Source organism: Rosa chinensis, chromosome 2 (genome assembly GCF_002994745.2).
Source record: "Rosa chinensis cultivar Old Blush chromosome 2, RchiOBHm-V2, whole genome shotgun sequence".
Taxonomy (NCBI): domain Eukaryota; kingdom Viridiplantae; phylum Streptophyta; class Magnoliopsida; order Rosales; family Rosaceae; genus Rosa; species Rosa chinensis.
Genome location: NC_037089.1, coordinates 17,672,281 through 17,692,492, shown reverse-complemented (window position 1 = coordinate 17,692,492; position 20,212 = coordinate 17,672,281). Strand labels below are relative to the sequence as shown.

At 39.2% G+C, this 20,212-nt stretch overlaps 1 protein-coding gene across 3 annotated transcripts; it reads left to right on the top strand.

Annotated features, from left to right (window-relative positions):
- Positions 1-15,590: 15,590 nt before the first annotated feature.
- Positions 15,591-19,087, top strand: LOC112187948 (floral homeotic protein APETALA 2). Of its 3 annotated transcripts, none has more exons than XM_040514750.1 (10): positions 15,591-16,598; positions 16,752-16,777; positions 16,874-16,904; positions 17,036-17,123; positions 17,319-17,464; positions 17,648-17,692; positions 17,789-17,880; positions 17,955-18,151; positions 18,249-18,458; positions 18,548-19,087. In XM_040514750.1, exons 1-10 carry the CDS (start codon positions 16,030-16,032, stop codon positions 18,743-18,745), a joined length of 1,602 nt encoding a protein of 533 aa, XP_040370684.1. In that variant the 5' UTR covers positions 15,591-16,029; the 3' UTR covers positions 18,746-19,087. The 3 variants fall into 3 exon arrangements, with proteins under 3 accessions (XP_040370684.1, XP_024182694.1, XP_024182693.1); XM_024326926.2 differs by having other exon boundaries at positions 15,593-16,598; positions 17,789-17,862; positions 18,542-19,087; XM_024326925.2 differs by having other exon boundaries at positions 15,598-16,598; positions 18,542-19,039.
- Positions 19,088-20,212: the final 1,125 nt, after the last annotated feature.

The following is a 20,212-nucleotide window of genomic DNA, read 5'->3' as shown; positions in this document are numbered from 1 at the left end:
GCCAAGCTTCCGAATAAACAACACTCGAAGAAGCATGCTCATGAGCCCAAACATCTAAGTTCCCGTCCGGCAGTAGTCCACAGGCATCGGCAAAGCCAGAGGCTTGCCTAGACATCGCGCACCGCTGGACGAACGTAGTTGCACAAACACGAAGGGTTGGCTTTATGGGTTCGCTCTTCAGAGTCTTACGAAACAATTTGAGAAAGGAATAATGGTTCACTTATTAAGGATGTTCAGTTACATTATTTAGAAATAAGAATTAATTGAGGAAATGAACATGATGATACGCTTCATATTGCTTAACTCTAAGGTTTTAAATTTTGAGATTGATGAAGATATTCTGGATTTAGAAAAATAACAAATAATAAAATTAAATATTGATTGAAACTTTCTAATATTAATAATATTATATATGTTTAAGTAAATCCAAAATATGTGTCTGGCCCAAACTCTAGGTTACTTGACCTAGTTGTAATAGAGTTTTAAATTAGAGATATTCTCGGAGATATTCATAGATATCCGATTAATTGTACGATATCTTTCCTTGTACAACTCTGATTCTATGTCTTGTAATCCTCTATATAAAGAGCTCCCTATTATCAATGAAAGTACGACTCAATTCTTTCCCAATTTCTGTTTTCCTTAAACACGTTATCAGCACGAAGCCCTAACCCTGAAATCCTAAATTCGTAAGCTTCAAACACTAACAACCGCCGCTGCGTATATTGAAGCCCTCAATCCCAGGATTTCATAACCGGCGGCGGAACCATAGGAATCGGCCCAGAAACCACCAAACCAGTCACCGGAAGTATTGAACCAGCCCTCCAAGAAGAAGAAAAAGGGGATCTCTGCCCAGTTCACAATCTTCTAGACCGTCTTTCATCATCAAACTTGGCCACCGTCACCAGCCTGACACCAGAATCCAAGAACCGGAACCATCTTCCCATAAACCGGCGAAAAGGTGACTGAACCGGCAGCCAAAATCTCCTGCAGAAAAATTGGCAGAAGAAAAAAAAAAAGGAGAAGCCAGCCCAAGCCCAGAAGCCTAAGCCAATAACGTCAGCACAGGGACCCACTGGCACGTCAGCACCGGACCACACTGCTACGTCAGCTCCGGGACTTTTTCAGGCCAAATTTCCGGCGACCTATTTCGAGGTCATTGTTACTAACAGTTCCCGTTTTTGAAGTTTTTATTCTTTTTCTCGGGGACTTGCAAACTCCCTTCTTCTACCTCCCTTTCTTCATCATAGGGGAGACCTAATTAAGCCGAACTGCGGGGGTTTGTGCTCACTCCAAACTTAGCGTTTGTAGAGAATTTATGAACGACCACTTACGTCATTGTTTCGATCTAATCCAATACCTCTTGGAATTGAATTTCTTGGAAGTGATTACTCTCAGAAATTTTATATGTTTTCGTTGTAACTTTTTCCGCTCCGAAACAAACCCTTTTTCTTGTTCTCTTTCAGGATGAGTAACCTGAACTAAATGGACTTTGCTCCATTGGGAACAACTGGCTCTGGATATCACAGGTGGGTTTGTGATGTCCGTCAGCATCTCAAGGCCGATGGAATCCTAGATACGATTCTCGAGCCTAGCCAAGACATGCTAACTGTTGAGCAAGCTCAAGCTTTAGAAGTAAATAGAGCAGTCTTGGAGGCAAATAGGGCGAAAGCCATCATCCTAATGACTCGTCATATAGATGATTTTCTCCGATACGAGTGTAGAATGAAGAAGATCCTAGAAGGTTATGGGTCTCACTCGAAGATAGATTTGGCAACGTCCGTGACTCCCTGCTTCCTAATCTAGAAGTGAGATGGCATAGCTTCCGCTTCTGTGATTTCAAGTCAGTTCTTGACTACAACTCAGAAGCACTTCGCATTAAATCCTCAATGAAATTCTATGGTAAAGATATCACAGATGTGATGTAGATTGAGAAGACTCTCTCTACCTTCCCCATCTCTGCATTGATGGTTTCTAAGAACTATCAAATCGATGTTACTACAGAACGGATCACAAGGTTTCATGAGCTCATTGGAGCTATGAATGTCGCTGAAAAGCATGACAACATCCTTATGAAGAACTATAATTCGAGATCTGTGGAAACAAAACATATTCCGGAATCCAATTATAGTCAGGCCCCTAAGAGAGGGCACCAAGAGCGAAACCCTAATCTTAGGGATACTTGTTGAAGTTCTGGTCCATATAATCGCTTTACTTGGGAAGGTAACCTCCAAAATAGGTAAACATGGAACCGAAGAGGTCAACTTGGAAAGAGAGAGGGAGGCAACACCTCTGGCCATGTTGGTGGTGCTACCAACATTAAGGGCCATCTAAATGACGCTTTCAAAGCGCCTCAATCAATGGAGTCTAAGCAAAGAGATGTATGTTCTCGATGTGGAGTATCCAGTCATTGGGCATACATTTGTAGAGCTCGTGAAGAAATTGCCACCGCCTACAAAGCATATTGTGAAGCAAGAGAAGCTCACTATGTGAAACAAGAAGATCAAGAAGATGATCTAGTGTGAAGGGTTTAAGACTACAAATCTAGCTGAGATCAATAGATCGCCAATTCTGTTTAAGTCTTTATTTTTCCAAGAGAAGTAATAGGCAATTGCCATATACTTTGTAGTAAATGTCATTGGTTTAGTTTTTCTTCACATAGGCTCATCTAAAATGAGTATGATGTCTAGGAAGGTTTTGAGATAAGTGGTACTTAAGCGAGGTTTGCTCCACCGACATCTCTCTACTCACCTGGTCATATTTATTTTGGAGTTACCTAAAGAAGTCAAACGAGTACCTTTGTTTTGCATTAGCTAGCATTTGGATTAGATTCTCCTAATGGTTAAGAGACAATGATATACTCCGTTGGCTTATGAATAAAATTTCGAGTTCTTTTCATTATGACTCTATTTTGTTTATGAGCATATTACTTTTTGACTATGATGGCTGGGCCATCAGTATTAATTCAAGGACATGGAATAGCCTAAGTTCCCCTTGCCAAATGGCACCTTGATTACTGTCACACAAACTCTCTACACTCCTAGGGCAAATCGTACCTTATAAATAGCCAACGGATTCCATGCGAAATTGCATGTAGAGAACGGAAATGAGTTCCTTTGCAATACCTCTAATGATTGCGAACAAAGGCGCATCTTAGAGAAGTTTATGTGTCTCTCTAGTGGATTTTATGTCACTATTCGAGCTATTAAATCCAATAAAATTATGAGAGAATATATCTTGGATTTAGATACATATTGGCTTTATCACGACAGGATAGGTCATCCTGGTCAAGATATGATGATCCGTCTACTAAAGACTTTACACGGACATCCATTCTCTTGAGCGAAACAAAGCATGAATCAAAAGTTGATTCCTGGACTAAGTGTGACCGCCGCCGCAGTCGTCCGCCACCAGCCTTGGGCTGACACAGTCCCTATCCATGATGCCATGGATGGTGTCCATCATGGTGATGGCGCCCTAGGTGATGCTGCAATCACCAACTTTACTTCAAATAGCATTTCAGACGCTCAGGCCCAGTCAAAATCCTCATTGGTTGCTTCTAAAGTCTCTCGCTAGTTTTACAAAGCCAGTTCTATAGGGAAATTAGGACTGAAACTGTCCTATGCAAAAGATATGACAATTCTCATTCTGTTCTTACATAGAATCCATGGGGATTCTGTGGACTAACTCAACCAACTTGCGAACGTTTAAATATCTCATGATGTTGGTTGACACGCAAACACGCTAGTCACGTGTTGTGTCATTGTTCACCTGTAAATGCTGCTTATGCTACACTCTTAGCACATATTATATGACAACGGGCTCACTTCCTAGATCATCTTATTCAGTCAATTGGATTTGACATTGTTAGAGAGTTTACATCAAAGACTTTCGATGGTTATTGCATTAGGACTGATGTTGGATATCATATTCTCATGAACACACCCAAATAGTCTTGCGGAAACGACTACGATGGTAGTCTGGACATTGGTAATGCGCACCCATCTCCTTATATTCGCTTGCAGTGATGCAATATCGCATGCAGCTATGCTACTTCGTCTACGACCCACCGCCACTCAATCTACCTCTGCATTACAACTACTGACTGGGTACAAGTATCGTACTTACGCATATTTGAGTGTGCTATTTATGTGCCAATTGCACCGCTATAGTGCTCTATGATGGGTCCTTACAGACGAATGGGCAAGTAAGTTAGATTTGAGATTCCAACAATCGTCCGCCACTTAATGCCCTTGCTAGGCGATCTCTTTACCTCATGTCTTGCGGATTGTCATTTTGATGAGACAGTCTTCCCGTCGTTAGGGGGAGATAAGAACACGAATGATGTTCAGCAGGAACGCCAGAAATTGTCGTAGTCTATCCCCACTATGTCTCATCTCAATCCCTATTAAAGTGACGAGATCACACATATCTACTGCAAACATGCCTGCAAGGATGGACGTCCCTATTAGAGAACGTAGCGCCACCCTACATGGAGGAAAGCATGGCGCCAATGCCATAGAGAGTGGCACTCTGGCGTTACAGGCCATGCCCCAGCTAGGATACGTAGGAGGCCCGTGGGTTCGAATGATATTTTGGCACAACTCAATCCTTGGATCATCAACACTCAAAATCTGTCTCATGAGAATCTTCCGGATTATGGTTATCGTTGGGGGACGCCTCAATGTCAGAACCTATTCCTGATAATATAGAGCTCTATGAAAATTACACTAGTGTACATGAGACGTGGGATAGAAACTCCATCATAATTAATGATGTAGTTGCGCATTTCGTTGTGCATGAGTTTTTTTAGTCTGATGATATCGAACCACGCTCCGTTGATGAATGAATGCCAACGTAGAGAGATTTGGCCTAAATGGAAAGATGCGATCCAAGTTAAGTTGGATTCTCTAACGAAGATGAAGGTTTTTTAGCCAGCGATGCCAACACATCCTAACATAAAACCTGTTGACTAATGGGTCTTTGTTAGAAAGAGTGTTGAGAAAAAGAGATAGTAATCCCGCCTTATGGCGCAAGGCTACTCACAAAACGCCCTGGAATCGACTACGATGAGACATATTTTCTCGTAATGGATGTCGTTGCACTCCACTACCCTATCAGTTTGGTAGTTTCCGAATAACTAAACATGCAGCTTACAAATGTTGTCACTACGTATCTCTATAGGGATCTAGATACGAAATGTACATGAAGGTTCATGGTCAACTTCATTTACCCAAGTCAAGTGGCTCTAGACCACTGAGCGCGTTTACAATAAGGTTAAAATGCTCACTAAAGTGACTACTTGATTGGGAAGGGATATGCCCACGCGTTTCCATAACAAGTTCTATCGCGGTTCATGTTGGACATGATCTTCATTGGAAGCCCTTAAAAAGTTAAGGGAAACCACTGTACACTTGAAATCCGAGTTTGAGATAAAGGATTTTGGGAGAACAGGATTATGTCTCGGTTTGGAACTTGAGCATCGTGTTGATAGATGCTTAGGCATTTTGACAAGGTCAAGCCTTCAAGCACCCCTATGATCATCCGTAGTCTTGATCCTGAAAATGATCATCTTCGTCTGAAGGATGATGGCGAAGATGTGCTAGAGGCAAAAGCGTCATACTTAAGTACAATAGGCGCATTATTGTACTTACCCCAATGCACAAAACCGGACATCTCATTTGTCATGAACTTGTTAGCTAGATATAGCTTTGTGCCAACACGACGCCATTGGATTGGTGTAAAAGATATCTTTCGGTACTTGAGATGTACGATTGATATGAGCTTGTTCTATCCCTATAGAGAGATGATGGATTTGGACCCATCACACACCAGGAACGCCGCCAACACTGGCCTGCGTCCACTATCCCCATCCTAAAATGACATGTGTTTTGGAAGGTTTTGCTGATATTGGGTATCTCTCTGACCCACACAAAGGTCATTCCGAAAGTGGTTAAGTGTTCACCATGGGTAAAAGACCGTGATATCTTGGAGGTCTGCAGAACAGACCCTAGTCGCTAGTTCTTCGAACCATGCTGAGACTATTGCTTTTCACGAAGCAATTTGTGAATGTATATGGATTAGATCCATAATTCCGCATGTTCGAACAATTGTGATTTGAAGTCTACCACAGATGAGCCTATGAGCATTTAGGATAGTGCTGCTTGTTTTGAACGAATGAAGCATGGCTACATCAAAAGCGACAACACCAAGCATAATTAGCAACAACAGACTTTCCTCAAGATCAAAGTGAACTAGGTTCGATATAAGGACAGTGTGGCAGACTTGCTCACTAAGTCATTGTCTAAATTCCACTTTCGAAAAACATGTTGGTAGGATTGTTTGCGGAAGTTATTCGAACTACCATGACCATATATAGTCATCAGGGGGAGATGCAGACATCAGGGGGAGATGTCTACATGTATAGTCTCAAAACGTAAAGGGTGTGTTGTGCTTTTTTCCCCATTCGACCGAGGTTATTTTTGTCCTACAAGGTTTTTGTTACTCGGTAAGGTTTTTAATGAGGCAACGAGAGGAGCACTACGTTTGGGCGACACAAAAGGGGTGTGTTCAAGTAAATCCAGAATATGTGTCTGGCCCAAACTCTAGCTTATTTGATCTAGTTGTAATAAGGTTTTGAATTAGAGATATTCTCGGAGATATTCATAGATATCCGATTAATTGTACTATTATCTTTCCTTGTACAACTCTGATTCTATGTCTTATAATCCTCTATATAAAGAGGCCTCCTATTATCAATGAAAGTACGACTCAATTTTTTCCCAATTTCTATTTTCCTTAAACAATATCAATATTTTATAATCTAGTTTTATTAATATTTTAAATATCGTTCATATATTGATAAGATGAAATAACAATACTTTTGAAGAATACTTCGCTATGATCCAAAGATGTTTAAAACCTTCAATTAGTAAATAAATCTGTGAATCACTTTTATCATCACAAACCAAAAGATGTCGGCAATCCATCAATTTTATCAAAATAACTTTATTTTAGTGTTTTATTATATCATATACATTTAACATATTTTGAGTATAAGTCATGAGATTTTTTAGGTCAACCCACGAGAATCGGTTATGTTGATGAGGATGTCGACAGAAATCTTGGACAACTCGTCATCTCCCAGAAGAAGCAAGAGTTGTGATCCCACTAGGCTTATTTTTAGAAATGTATGAAATATTTGATTCCAAGTATTAAAATATGTTTGATGATACTATCGTTAAAATATCCTTTTTATAGTTTGACAAAAAAAAAAAATCTCCTATTTATAGCAAGTAGACCAAAGCGAAATGGCCAATATATAATATATAAATGATATCAAATTTGTCTTAACATTCAACTTCATTGGTGTCCATAAACACATGGTGCAATTTGATAATGTCTTTTGTTGTTTCTTATGTGTAGCTTTATGCAAATTCATATTTTATGAAGGTAGGGTTTGTATGGTGCCATAGGCTTGCTGTTTACTTTGGTGGATGTGATGCATAAGTTAGGTATATGACTTTTGTTTCTCCCTTCTCTAATCTTCTTAGGTGAGGTATAGAATAATGGAATCATTAATTCATGTTGGGGACCTCCGCATCAACCATATTAATGTTAATTGTGAAAGGACCATTAAGATCATGTTACGATGTTAGAAGATGAGTTAAGAAAAAGAAAGGAAAGGAAATTATATAACGAATTCCACGTTAAAATAGAAACAACAAGAACTTCGTTAAAACAAGCTTTGTTGATTATTAGAGTAAGGAATCTATGACATGGTTATTTGCACATAATCATTTGATCGATCTAGCAGCATAAGGGAAAGGTCTTCAATTCAAGTCAAAGACCACCGGTTGTTGTACGTGTACGCATAAAAATACAATATATAGTTATTTGTATTGCTCCATAGCTCTTTACGGCTTCACTAAGTTTTTAGTGACTAGTATGAAACTTTATTTAGAGATACAAAAGTTTTGGAGCGTATGTAATAGCTTAAAATTCTTAAAATGCATATTGAACTTTCCTCACACGACCAGACAAAGTTGGATCTGACATGAGGCTCGTAAGTCTGCTGTCTCAGGCTCGGTGTCTCGTCGGGGCATAATATTTCTTTTTCTAGAGGTATTTAAAAAATGGATCGTCTACGGTACATTAATGTACCGATACATCAAATAGACTAGTTCAATACAGAGGTAGACTAGCTCAGTACATGGGTAGACTAGTCTACTTATGCATAAAGTTTGTCTACCCTTGTACTGAGCTAGTCTACCTCTGTATTGAACTAGTCTACTTGATGTATTGGTACATTAATGTACTGAAGTCTTTTTCATAAAATTATTAAGTAAATAAAATGTAAGTCTTTTACCAAATAATAAGATTGATTTAGTTGGCAAGTTGCATTCCTTTCCTTTATGTTACTCCTAGACTAGGTTCGAATCTCATTTCTGTTATGTATTTAATTTTCTTTTCAATTGTTTTTGTAAATATTTTTTTTTGACTTTTTTTTTCTTTTCTATAAAAAAAATGTATGCCCATTTTTATTTTTCGCCTCAAGTCTCAAAATCTCAAGTCCGGGCCTGTGACCAGAAAGGTTTGATTCATGTCATTCCCATTTTCTAATTGTTTTTTCTTTTCTTCTTATAACTAAATTTCATTTAGCACATTTGTTGGTAATAATACGTAAGGAGGAAAAAACTCATAGACTGAACATACCACAGTGATTTGTTAGTTGCTAATTAAAATGTTAGGTAGCACTTATGAAAATAGTTGTCATGTTTTAATTCTGTTTGAACATGTGAACTTTTTTTTTTATTTGTCAATCACACGGTGTCCTCAAAAGCTTCCTAGGCCCAGAGACTAATCCGTGCTCGGGGGATCTTGTCAAAACGCTTCCTCCCCCCTGGCCATCAAGAATATATTGGGATTTAACTCCAATAAGCGTCGACGAGATTCGAACCCGGGTGTGGGGGTTCCACACCTGGAGTTACACATGTGAACTTGAACTTAAAATAAGTAGACTCAACGTAATCAATATGGCACATTTGACATCTCCAATCAATCGACTTGGGTACATACGTTTTTTTGTTAAATTGAGAGTTGCAATCAAGGCACCTAATATTAATTTTGTTAAAATAACTGTTCATCACGAAAAAAATTTCCTAATAATTCATGCTTATACATAACTACTGCTCTAACTTGAGTTACTTGATCTTCTCAAAAAAAAAAACTTGAGTTACTTGATATGTATTTCCAAACTCCCTCTTGTAGTTCATAACAATGACATATCTTATATTAAGCATACACATTGGTCTTTATACTTGAACAAACTTAAGAGTTAAATCCCATAAATATTATGATACCCTTCGTCACTTTCTATAGGCTTCCTATTCACCTAGATGTCTATGCCTATGTTTTTGTTTATTAAAGTAAGCAAACAATTAACTTAAAAGTCAAGATTAGGATTAGGAATATGAGTTCCTTCATAGATAATCCACATTTAATACAAAGTTGAAGTTTAGTACATTTGCTTGGTGAAACCGGTAACTTTAATGAAGCCCATATTCCAAATTAGGAAATGGGTACCTAATTAAATTTAGTCATAGTATTAAAGCTTTTGTAAAATAAAGTAAATTTTGTGATCTAGTAGGTGAAATCCCAAATTGGTATGCAACTACATTTTATAATTTTTTATTATTTTTATTTTTTAGGAGACTACATTCTAGAACTTGTGGGTGGCAATGGGTGTCTTCTTGCTTTTGTCATTGACATATTGCTAACAATAGTAATAGTCACTTCATTTTCCTTTTTTATTTTTAATTATTTTGTGAAGCTCAAACAATTCTGATTTCTAGTCTTAAAGTCAATGTTTTTTGTGTCACGCTCGCAATATCATAAGAGGATTAGTTAAATATGATTTCTTATGTCGTAATCTTGAATGATTAGTTATTTTATGTAATTTCGCTCATATTATTTATTTGTAAAATGATGTTTCCATTTAAAAAATATTAAGATCTTTTTAGGTCCCATGGGATGGTCAACAGTTCAACACATGTCAACCACCCAATTTCGCAAAATTAAAGTTTTGATTCTACTGGTAATAATAAAAAAGAATAATGTCGGAAATATCCAGCCGGTACACGTTGCGATTAGGTTAAGGATAATAGAGGTTGTGGGCCTATGAAAGGATAGGGAGAGCGATAGGTGGGCCTGGGCCAACATAATTGAATGAGAGTGGTAGGCCCACGTTGAAGGAACTGTTTCCACTTGGGGAAAATAACCTCTTGAACGAAAGCCTCGTCCCACTTCCATTATTGGAAGGTTTGTATATGCATCATGAAATGAAATGAATAAGGATGATGAGATGTTAAGGATTAGACGTTTTGGGGCTTTTGGGAATTTTGTCTGGTGCCTTATAACGTGACCACCCTTTTCTAACCCTTCCTATACCATATTTGTTTCCCTCTTGGCACACAATTGCACAAACTCTCCCACGTCCTCTAATTGAATTTTCATTTTCCTAGGGTAATTTTTTTGGCCAACTCTTCATTCCTTTGGTAATTAAGCTTAAAAATGACTAAGGTTTCATAAGAACTTTCTAGGGCTTTAATGTATAAAGCATTATCCTCTATTATCCACAACATAAATTAAACGAATGACAGTTTGTTTTGCTTATGTTTAAGCTTTGACAACAATTGATATGAAAAACTTCAATGACGATTAGGTGTTTTCTAATGCTTTTGTTTCTTTGTATCATCTATTATTCTGTAGTAATAAGCGAATGCTTCAACTTTTATGAATGATCGATGAGCCAAATCTCAGCTTCTTGAAGCAGTATAATGTTTAGTGAAAGGATTATAGTTGCTTCCATGTTCATTTTTTCTCTAAAGATGATTATGATCGAGTCTTAGCAACTTGTACTCGGTTCTATAATGACAGGGTTTGTATCATGGTGGGTTTGACTTCAACAATTCTTTTGTCTTTTAGGCCCTAATCTCGCATCCATCCATCATTAATTGTTGGTCCTTTTTGGATTTACGATGTCTAAACTTGATCTATACTATTCCAATCTCCCATGCTCGCCAGATGGATTTGTTAGCATCTCTCTGCTGGTTGTTTCGAGTGATCTTATAGGATTTGGCTGTGAGATCGAAGTCGACTCAATGAAATATGGTCTTCACTCCCTCTATAGAATTGATGTAGTGGAGCCTCCTGACCTGGCCCAATAGTTTGAGATTTCTTGTCCAATTCTTGACTCAGTTTCTCGAGCTGGTTTATACTATTGTGTAGGACAAACCAAGTGAGGGTTGCAATAAGAAGTATAAGTCGGGTGCCCCGGTTTATACTATTGTTGGATCTATAATTCTTGAATAAAGAGCATCTATTATACATATTTTTTTTAAGAAGGGCTTTTGTCCATTTACCCCATTTCTAGGGATTTTTTTCCCACTTACCCCATTAAGTTTTTTTAATTCTCTCTTACCCAATACACTCTAAGGGAGTCTTCCCTAATACCTTTTTTTTTGTTTTTAATTTTTTTTTAATACCATTTTACCCTCACCTCCTTGTTACTTAGAGAGAGAGAGAGAGAAAATAGAAGAGAGAGAAACCATGGGAGACTTCGCCGGAGCCCGTCACCGGCCGCCGGAATCCGGTCACCGGCCGCAGGATTCCGATCACCGGCCGCCGGAATCCGGTCGCCGGAATCCGATCACCGGCCGCCGGATTCCGATCACCGGCTACCACCCACCGGAAAGTTTTTTTGCCCCCAATAGACGTCTATTGCCCCCTAATAGACGTCTATTGCCCCTCAATAGACGACTATCAGCCATGTATTGCCCCCCAATAGACGACTATCAGTCATGTATTGCCCCCCAATAGACGTCTATTGGGGGGCAATAGACGTCTATCAACCATGTATTGTCCCCCAATAGACGTCTATTAACCATGTATTGCCCTCCCAATAGACGACTATCAGCCATGTATTGCCCCCCAATAGACAACTATCAGCCATATATTGCCCCCCAATAGATGTCTATTGCCCCCAATAGGCCTTTGATTAAAAGAAAAAAACGAGGAGATTACATCAATTTAAAACGTCTATTGCCCCTTAATAGACGTCTATTGCTCTTAAATAACCCTTTATTACCTCTCAATAGAACATTTCTTTTTCTCTCCTTATAGGCCTTCTGCCACCATACTCAAAAAAAAAAAAAAAAGGAGAGGAGAGAGGAGATGAGGCGGAGGCCATGATCGAATCAATGTGTCTCCTCGAGGAGCTCATCATCGAGATCTGCCGGCGACTTGATTGCAAGCCCAGCCACTACTCTCTAGTAAATGAAACGGTAAGGTACCCGATTGCTCGAACCCGGCCCGATTTGACTTGATCGCCGAATGAGCGAGCCGGCGGAGGTGTCGAGGATGTTGGCCTGCTGGAACTTGAGCTCGGTGAGCTGTTGCTTGCGGTCCATCTCGATGATGAGAGGGTCGACGAGGATGAGGAAGGTGGTGCCGAAGATCCAGGCGCCCTTACCGGTGCTCTTCAGCAGCTTCTTGGCAACTTAGCCGGCGTCGGAGGTGACTGGGAGATCCTAGCGATGACGCCGTCGTCCTTCTTAGGGTTCCGCCGCTCCAGGAGGAAGACTTGCCTCGCTCAGCCCAGACGAACACGCCGTCGCTAGCTCACCGGAGCCTCCGTAGTGGAGCGAGCTGGTGTTGGAGACGTCGGGTTCGTAATCCGGCAGAAAGAGAGAGAGAGAGAGAGAGAGAGAGAGAGAGAGAGAGAGAGAGAGAGAGAGAGAGAGAGAGAGAGAGAGAGAGAGAGAGAGAGAGAGAGAGAGAGAGAGAGAGAGAGAGAATCGGATGGCAGTGTTGTAGTATATTAATTAAGCTGAGGGCATATTTGTCATTTTCTTTTAAATTGTGTTAATGGGAATAAAAATCTCTTATTGGGGTAAGTGAGATAACTTTCCCTTATTTTGGTGCTTTGGGTCAAGAACCCTTTTAAGAATATCATGTTGATATATTAATACTGAAGTCAGAAAGGACCATTACATATTCTTCATCTACCATCTATGAGTAGATAATTAAAGAGTTTGTGGTAAACCACAGCAATACATATATTATGTCCGATCATTTGACGGTATCCATGCTCACTTATGTAAGAAAGCCTATAAACTATGTTACCAAAAACAAGTAAATAGGCAAAGTTCAAATGAAAATAAACTAAATTTTCTCCTTACCCTTAACACTAGGGCTTGGAGGTTTGCTAGGGCATATCACACTTAGCACTTCTTCAGCATAAACTTTCTTAGTATATTAAAACACGTACCTTCATTTGCAATCTTGCCACATTAATTTCACGTAATGCCTCATAGTATGTGCTTGTTCAAGAATGGTATCCAGTAGTTTTGTTTTACTTGAATTTGTCATTCATTCCTCTGTTGAGCATCTATTATATGATATAATTCAAAAGGTTTATAATTAAAAATATGTACTCGTTGTCTATGTTTATATTTATTGTGTTATAAAATCAAGTGAAAATGATTAAGTAATGACTATTTAGTCGTGTCTTTTGATAAGTCTACCATTATTTGTAATATCTTTCATTATCTCTAAACCTGAACGCTTGTGATGTTTTGACCATTAGACAAGAGAAATGACCTTCCATTATGGTATCTCTTAATCTACAAATCTATCTCTCAGCCTATCTGAGCTGGTTTCAACATTGAGTTAGTAATTAATATAAACTCACACACTTATCTCTTCAGGGTTTAAAACATCTCACTTTCCAATTACTATTTTCTTGAAAGATTAATTATGATATAATGTGGATAATGTTTGTAATTTATTTTAGAGCTACAAAACATAAGGAAAAATAAGTTTTTTCCGTTCAATTTTTTTTTCCAGTGCATGCCCAAATAGAACTTAGGTTGGAGACGATAGATTCTGTTTTTGGGACGATAGCTTTTAGTCATGAACACTAATTTTATTTGTGCTCATATATCGTTACGTTCAAGTGTTCATAGTTTTTCAGGTGAAGATAATAATTTTTGAAATGAAAATGATAGCATCTCGTTACACTTGCGTAGAACAACTCCAACAGCTTCCCCATATTTTGATTTTTCTCTATTTTAGGAAAAAATAAGGCTCTTTTGCTCCAACAGATTCCCTATAACTATCCCTATTTTAGAGATAATGAGGAAAGAGAAAACCAAATTCTCTAAATTTACGGTGTTCTCTAAAATTTTAAGGAAGAATTATGGAGATTTTAGAGATTGTTGTAAAATAGAGAATCTGTTGGAGTTGGAGAAGAAAAAAAAGGCTAATATTTGACTTTTGCTTCCCTATAATACATAAATTATAAGGAAACTGTTGGAGTTGCTCAAATCACTATAATTCAAAAAGCGCCGGAATTATGATATCTTTAAAAATATCAAATTTATAATACTAAGTCAGATAATTGAGAATTTTTCACTTTTAGCTGTTATATTGGAAACAGACTTCAATTTAGTGTGATTTGCCATCCAATTGTTGCAAGTATTTCAAAGGCTAGAAAAAAGTTGCACAATTTAAAGTGACAAGGTTCTTGTCAAAATTATTATTATTATTATTATTTTGAAAATGGGCTGGTGCGGCTGCCTTCAAGACTTGATTAATGAAACTGCAGAATATAAGGGGAGACGTAAAACCTGAACCCCATATTACAATAAGCATAAAGAGAACATCCCGAAATAATACTAGGAGTCTCCACTAAAATTTTTTTTTTTTTTTTTAAGTGACAAGGAAGTGCAGCACACGAGTCGAAATGTGAGAGTGGTGGGGAGAAATGAGAGAGATTAAAAATACGAGGTACAGCGAATAGGAAGAGGCAATGGTCCGCTGGAAGAACGAAAGAGGCAAAAGGTGGCCCTCTTCCCGTACTCTTGGATTGGACATTTTTGGTAACCCCTTCCTCTTCCCACCATTATTCCCATTTCCTTTTTCTGATACCAAACCAAACCAAACCCAGTAATAAGTTAACCCACCTTTCCCTTTCCCAGTCCCCCTCCCCCACCCCGCTCTCCGAGTCACAATAATTGCCCCTTCTTCCCGAACTACCCCTGACCTCCCCCCACTATTTACTCTTTCTCGTGGTAAAAAAAAAAAAAAACCAGGTGAAAAAACACAGACACCTCGCGCGTTGAATAATCAAACTTGCTAATAAAGGTAATTGAGTAATTAGCTATCTATTTTAGTGTTTCCGCTGTCTATTTCCATTAGTGGGTAAAATGCACAGAGGGAAGGAAATAGAGAGAGAGAGAGAGAGAGAGAGAGAGACTGGGAATGCTTTTCGATTTGGTTAACGTGGGAAAGTTGTGTAAGAAAGAGATGGTTCTATCTTTTTTTTAATTTCTTTTTTTATCAATCCTCATCCTCATCTGATTATGGCCCTCTGATGAGAACCCACCAATGAGAAAAATGATTAAAGAAACAGAGAGAAAAAGCCAACAGTAAAGTTGTACAGAAATGGGTTTAGTGTGTGTATATATATGTATGCCAAAAATACATACTAGAGAAAAATAATAATAAAAATGATTGAGTTGCATAATATGAAAAAATAAAGTAATGGAAAAATGGAGTATTATGAGTCATTGAAAAGAAAAGGAGGAGGAGGGCAAGTGGTTAGAAAGAGAAGAGAGAGAGGTATTAAGGGGGGGTTTGTGATTCTTCAGCTAAAGCTCTACTGAAACTGGCCTCGTCTATATGCTGTATTGGGCAGCTTCCCATACATCAATAGATCTTCGAGCTTCTCAGCTCCTCGCTCTTTTCTTGTTTGTTCGAGTCTTAGGTTTTTCGGCTTTTGTTCGTTTTCTTCTCTGTTGTTTGTTTAATTCGGACAGTTTTTTGTTGCGAGGAACAATTCTGGGGTTGATGTTTCAAAACCCGAGTTTGTTTACGGATTTTGGGTTTGACACATCTTGCCGAGAGTTGTGTTGAAGTTTTGAGCAAAGTAGTGTTGAGTTAGAGAGACCAGTGAGGAAAAAAAAAATGTGGGATCTCAATGACTCTCCTGATCAGAGACCAGTGGACGATGAATCCGAAGGCTGCTCTTCGCAGAAGACCAACTCCGGCGACGGAGACGACGACAAGGGCAAGAGGGTCGGATCCGTGTCCAATTCCAGCTCATCCGCCGTGGTCATCGAGGACGGATCAGACGTCGACGAAGACGCCTACCCCAACGCCAACAGGAAGCGCGGGAGCAAGATATTCGGGTTCTCCGTCACCGACGACGACGTCGACGGCACTGATCCGCAGCCAGTGACCCGGCAGTTCTTCCCGATGGACGAATCCTCCGAAATGGAACCCACACGGGCCGGCGGAGCTGTGGGAGCAGCGGCTGCTTCGCCTTCTTCTTCTTTCCCGCGGGCCCACTGGGTCGGAGTCAAGTTCTGCCAGGCGGACTCAGGCGGGCCCGGAAAAGCAGCGGAGCCGTCGCCGCAGCAGCAGCAGCAACAACAGCCGATGAAGAAGAGCCGGCGTGGGCCCCGGTCGAGGAGCTCACAGTACAGAGGGGTGACGTTTTACCGGAGGACCGGCCGTTGGGAATCCCATATATGGTTAGTTAATTAGTTAACGGAATTAGTAAACAAAAATAGTAACTCTTACCCTATTCCCCATTTTTCAAGTACATCATCTTTACATTTTTGAGGGCCGGCCAATCACAATTTTCTTCTTCTTCTTCTTCTTATTTCTCTTTGTCCTTGATTCAGGGATTGCGGGAAGCAAGTTTATCTTGGTAAGACAACAGGACACCTATTTTATCATTGCAAATACAATTTCCATGATGGTTTTTCTTATGGATTTTTATTTTTATTTTTTGGGCACCTTATAGGTGGATTCGACACAGCACATGCAGCTGCTCGGTGAGTATTATTTGCTTGCCGTAAAAATCTTTACATTTTCTTGGGAAACAAACAAAAAATTTGTCCCAGAAAATGTGACTCAAGAAGATGAAAAATTTGAGATAATTATTTATTTGATTTATTTTCTACAGAGCTTATGATAGAGCGGCGATCAAGTTCAGGGGAGTAGAGGCTGACATAAATTTTAACATTGACGACTATGAAGAAGACTTGAAACAGGTGAGTAGTTACTTGAGTTCTTGCCCCAACAAAACCTGGCTTTTTACGATAATGGTTTTTTCGATACTTATCTTGAACAGTTTTATCATCAACAGTAAAATCAGCTTTTTCATTTTTTTTCTTTTTTGGTTTTTACGAAATTTTGTGGATATGGGGAAGAATGATTATTCTCTGGTGTGATATGTTGCGGAACAGATGAGCAATTTAACAAAGGAGGAATTTGTGCATGTACTTCGCCGACAAAGTACCGGGTTCCCTAGAGGTAGCTCGAAATATAGAGGAGTGACTTTGCATAAGTGTGGAAGATGGGAGGCTCGGATGGGCCAATTTTTAGGCAAAAAGTAAGTAAACCCAACTCTTAATTATCACTCATTTTGTCACATATGTTTTCTTTTCCGACTCAATCTAGACCGTATATTTTGATTATTGGTCTAGATTGACTGTCGGGTGACATGAAATATCGGTAAGAAAATTACAATGCCCCATTTCTGATCTCTTATTGAGCTTAATGATCGATCTTACAGGTACGTCTATTTGGGATTGTTTGATACAGAGATTGATGCAGCAAGGTAAGTGCTTGTAATGTTGAATTTCTTAATTTCTGGGCAGATAACAAACCAATAGTTGAAGATTGGAGTGAGAATTGTTGTACATTTTTTTTGTAGGGCCTATGACAAAGCTGCAATCAAGTGTAACGGCAAAGAAGCTGTCACTAACTTTGATCCCAGCATTTATGAGAGTGAGCTGAACTCAACTGGTAATTAATTAATTTAAATTTTACTAATTCATCTTAATTTTCGCAAATATTCATTTAGATATGTATTTGTGCAGAGCCTTCTAGTATTAATGCAGGAGATCACAATCTGGATTTGAGTTTGGGAAATTCAAAATCGAAGAAGAATAACCCGGCTTTTGGGACTGCACAAAATCACACCCATCAAAATGCTGCAATGGAACAACAACAGCAGCCGTCTGCCTCTATGCAATTCGAAGCCGATTGGAGGAACAATCAAGGATTTCGGCCCAAGGTTTATATTAACTGTGACTTTAAATTCTTTCTAAATTCCATGCTACCACTAATTAAAATTTTGGTGTACTAAACTTTCTGTTATCTTCATTATTTAGCCTAGAGAGGATAATGAAATGCGTAGAAGAGATGGGTACCTGGAGAATGAAACCATGCAGCTTCTGCTCCGTACAAACCTCCAATCTCCATCCCCAACTCAAATGCACAAGTACGGGCAGTTTAATCAGTTCCGAAACCCTGCCGGAGAGACGCCGGCACAAATGCCTCACCATTTTCCTCCACATACTTTTAACCCACCAAATTATCAAGTGAGGTTATTTCTTAATCAGCTAGTAACTAGTATTCTCACATTAGTGTGGCCGTTGGGTCTAAAACGTGAATTGTCATGTAGATTCAGTTTCCGAGCAGCAGCGAGGTCGGAGCGCGCATTGGGAGTGATCTCACACTGTCGATGAGTGATCGACAACAATGGCAATCGGGTCATCCGTCCGAGTTATTTTTAAATGCTGCAGCATCATCAGGATTCCCACCGCAAATTAGACCACCTTCACAAAATGGCTGGCTGCAGAAAAATAATGGGTTCCACTCTCGCTAGGCGCAGTTGAGATCGATATTTGGACCACCCTTCTAACATTTTTCTCTGCCTTTTTACCACAAATCATCAACATTGTCCTAACTAGTTGATCAAGCTAGCTGAAGTCCATTATTATTATTATGTAAGCGCTAAATCTTCCACCAAAACGATGTCGTTTGGTAGCATGAAGGTAGAGAGAAATAAAAAACGAGGAAAGGGAAATTCCAATTTTCTGGGGAATATTTGGTGATTGGTCAAAGTCAAACTAACCAAAATGGAAGAAAATCTTGAGCTAGATATTCTGAGTGTTCTATACCCCCATGTGTTACTGACTTACTCTACTAGTTTAAGTTATCCCATATATTTTCGGATTTTCCCAAAGGGTTGCCATCTTTTTTCTTTTTTCAATAATTTCTGATCTCCTAAACACCAAAAGTGGTTGAATGCTCTGATTCCTTTGTTCCCGAATAGGGTAATTCCCATTACATCGTTTTAGTTTCATCTTTGCTATAAATTACTACCAAAGCTGGGGATCTAGTAAAAACCATCGTCTTGGAAATATCAACTGGATGGTGATGAATGGTCACTGTCATTTGCGTCCTTTGAATCAGTTCTCTCATGGCCAAAAGCAGTCAGACACTGGCGCTATAATGACGAGAGTGACCCTTCATTGCAGCCCCAATTAGCTTCCAGGACAGAAAAGAAAGCAGACAACAGTGAATGCACGGAGCCCAGATTAATGACCAAAAGGGTATAAGCGTTTTAGGGTTCACTCCGGGTTTAATCAGATTATGAGAGAGAGAGAGAGAGAGAGAGAGAGAGAGAGACCAACCAGTTTAGAGCTCAGAGAAACGGGTCGTCAGGTCAAACGGGTTCGGATAATATCCATGATCCCCATCTGGGTTTTTAGACCTAGGATTTATAGAACATGCGACAACACGAAGAACCTTTTGGAAAGCATGGCCTTTGGGGATTATAATTAGTAGATATTGTAATTAATCATCCACCATACTAATTAGTAGATACCGTAAGTTGTTAGATAGCTTGGCCTTTGGGGATTATAATACAAGAGCTGCTTGCATCATCTGGCGCGTCATCACTACCCCAAGATTTTTTTTTCTCTCTCCCTCTCTACAAATATATTCTCTTCTCGACTGATCTGCGCACCATTCTTGAAGTCTCTGCATCATTATAAAAGCAAATGCCGAAGAACATAAAAGGGCATATAAAATAAATCCTGGTGAAAGCTACTATAGTAAGTAATTATGTATTTATGCTGGTGAAAGCTATCTATAGGGTGGATGAACATTCTTGTGCACCAAAACAATGGCATGAATTTGGACAAAGAAAAACATAAAAACAAAAAAACAATGAGGGTGATTAAAGTAGTGGTAAAAACAAGAGCAAGAGAGAGGGAGAGGGGTTGTTCTCTGTCCTCTCCATGTGAAGATTGGCAGGAAATTATGGCTAGTTCTGAAGCAAGGAATC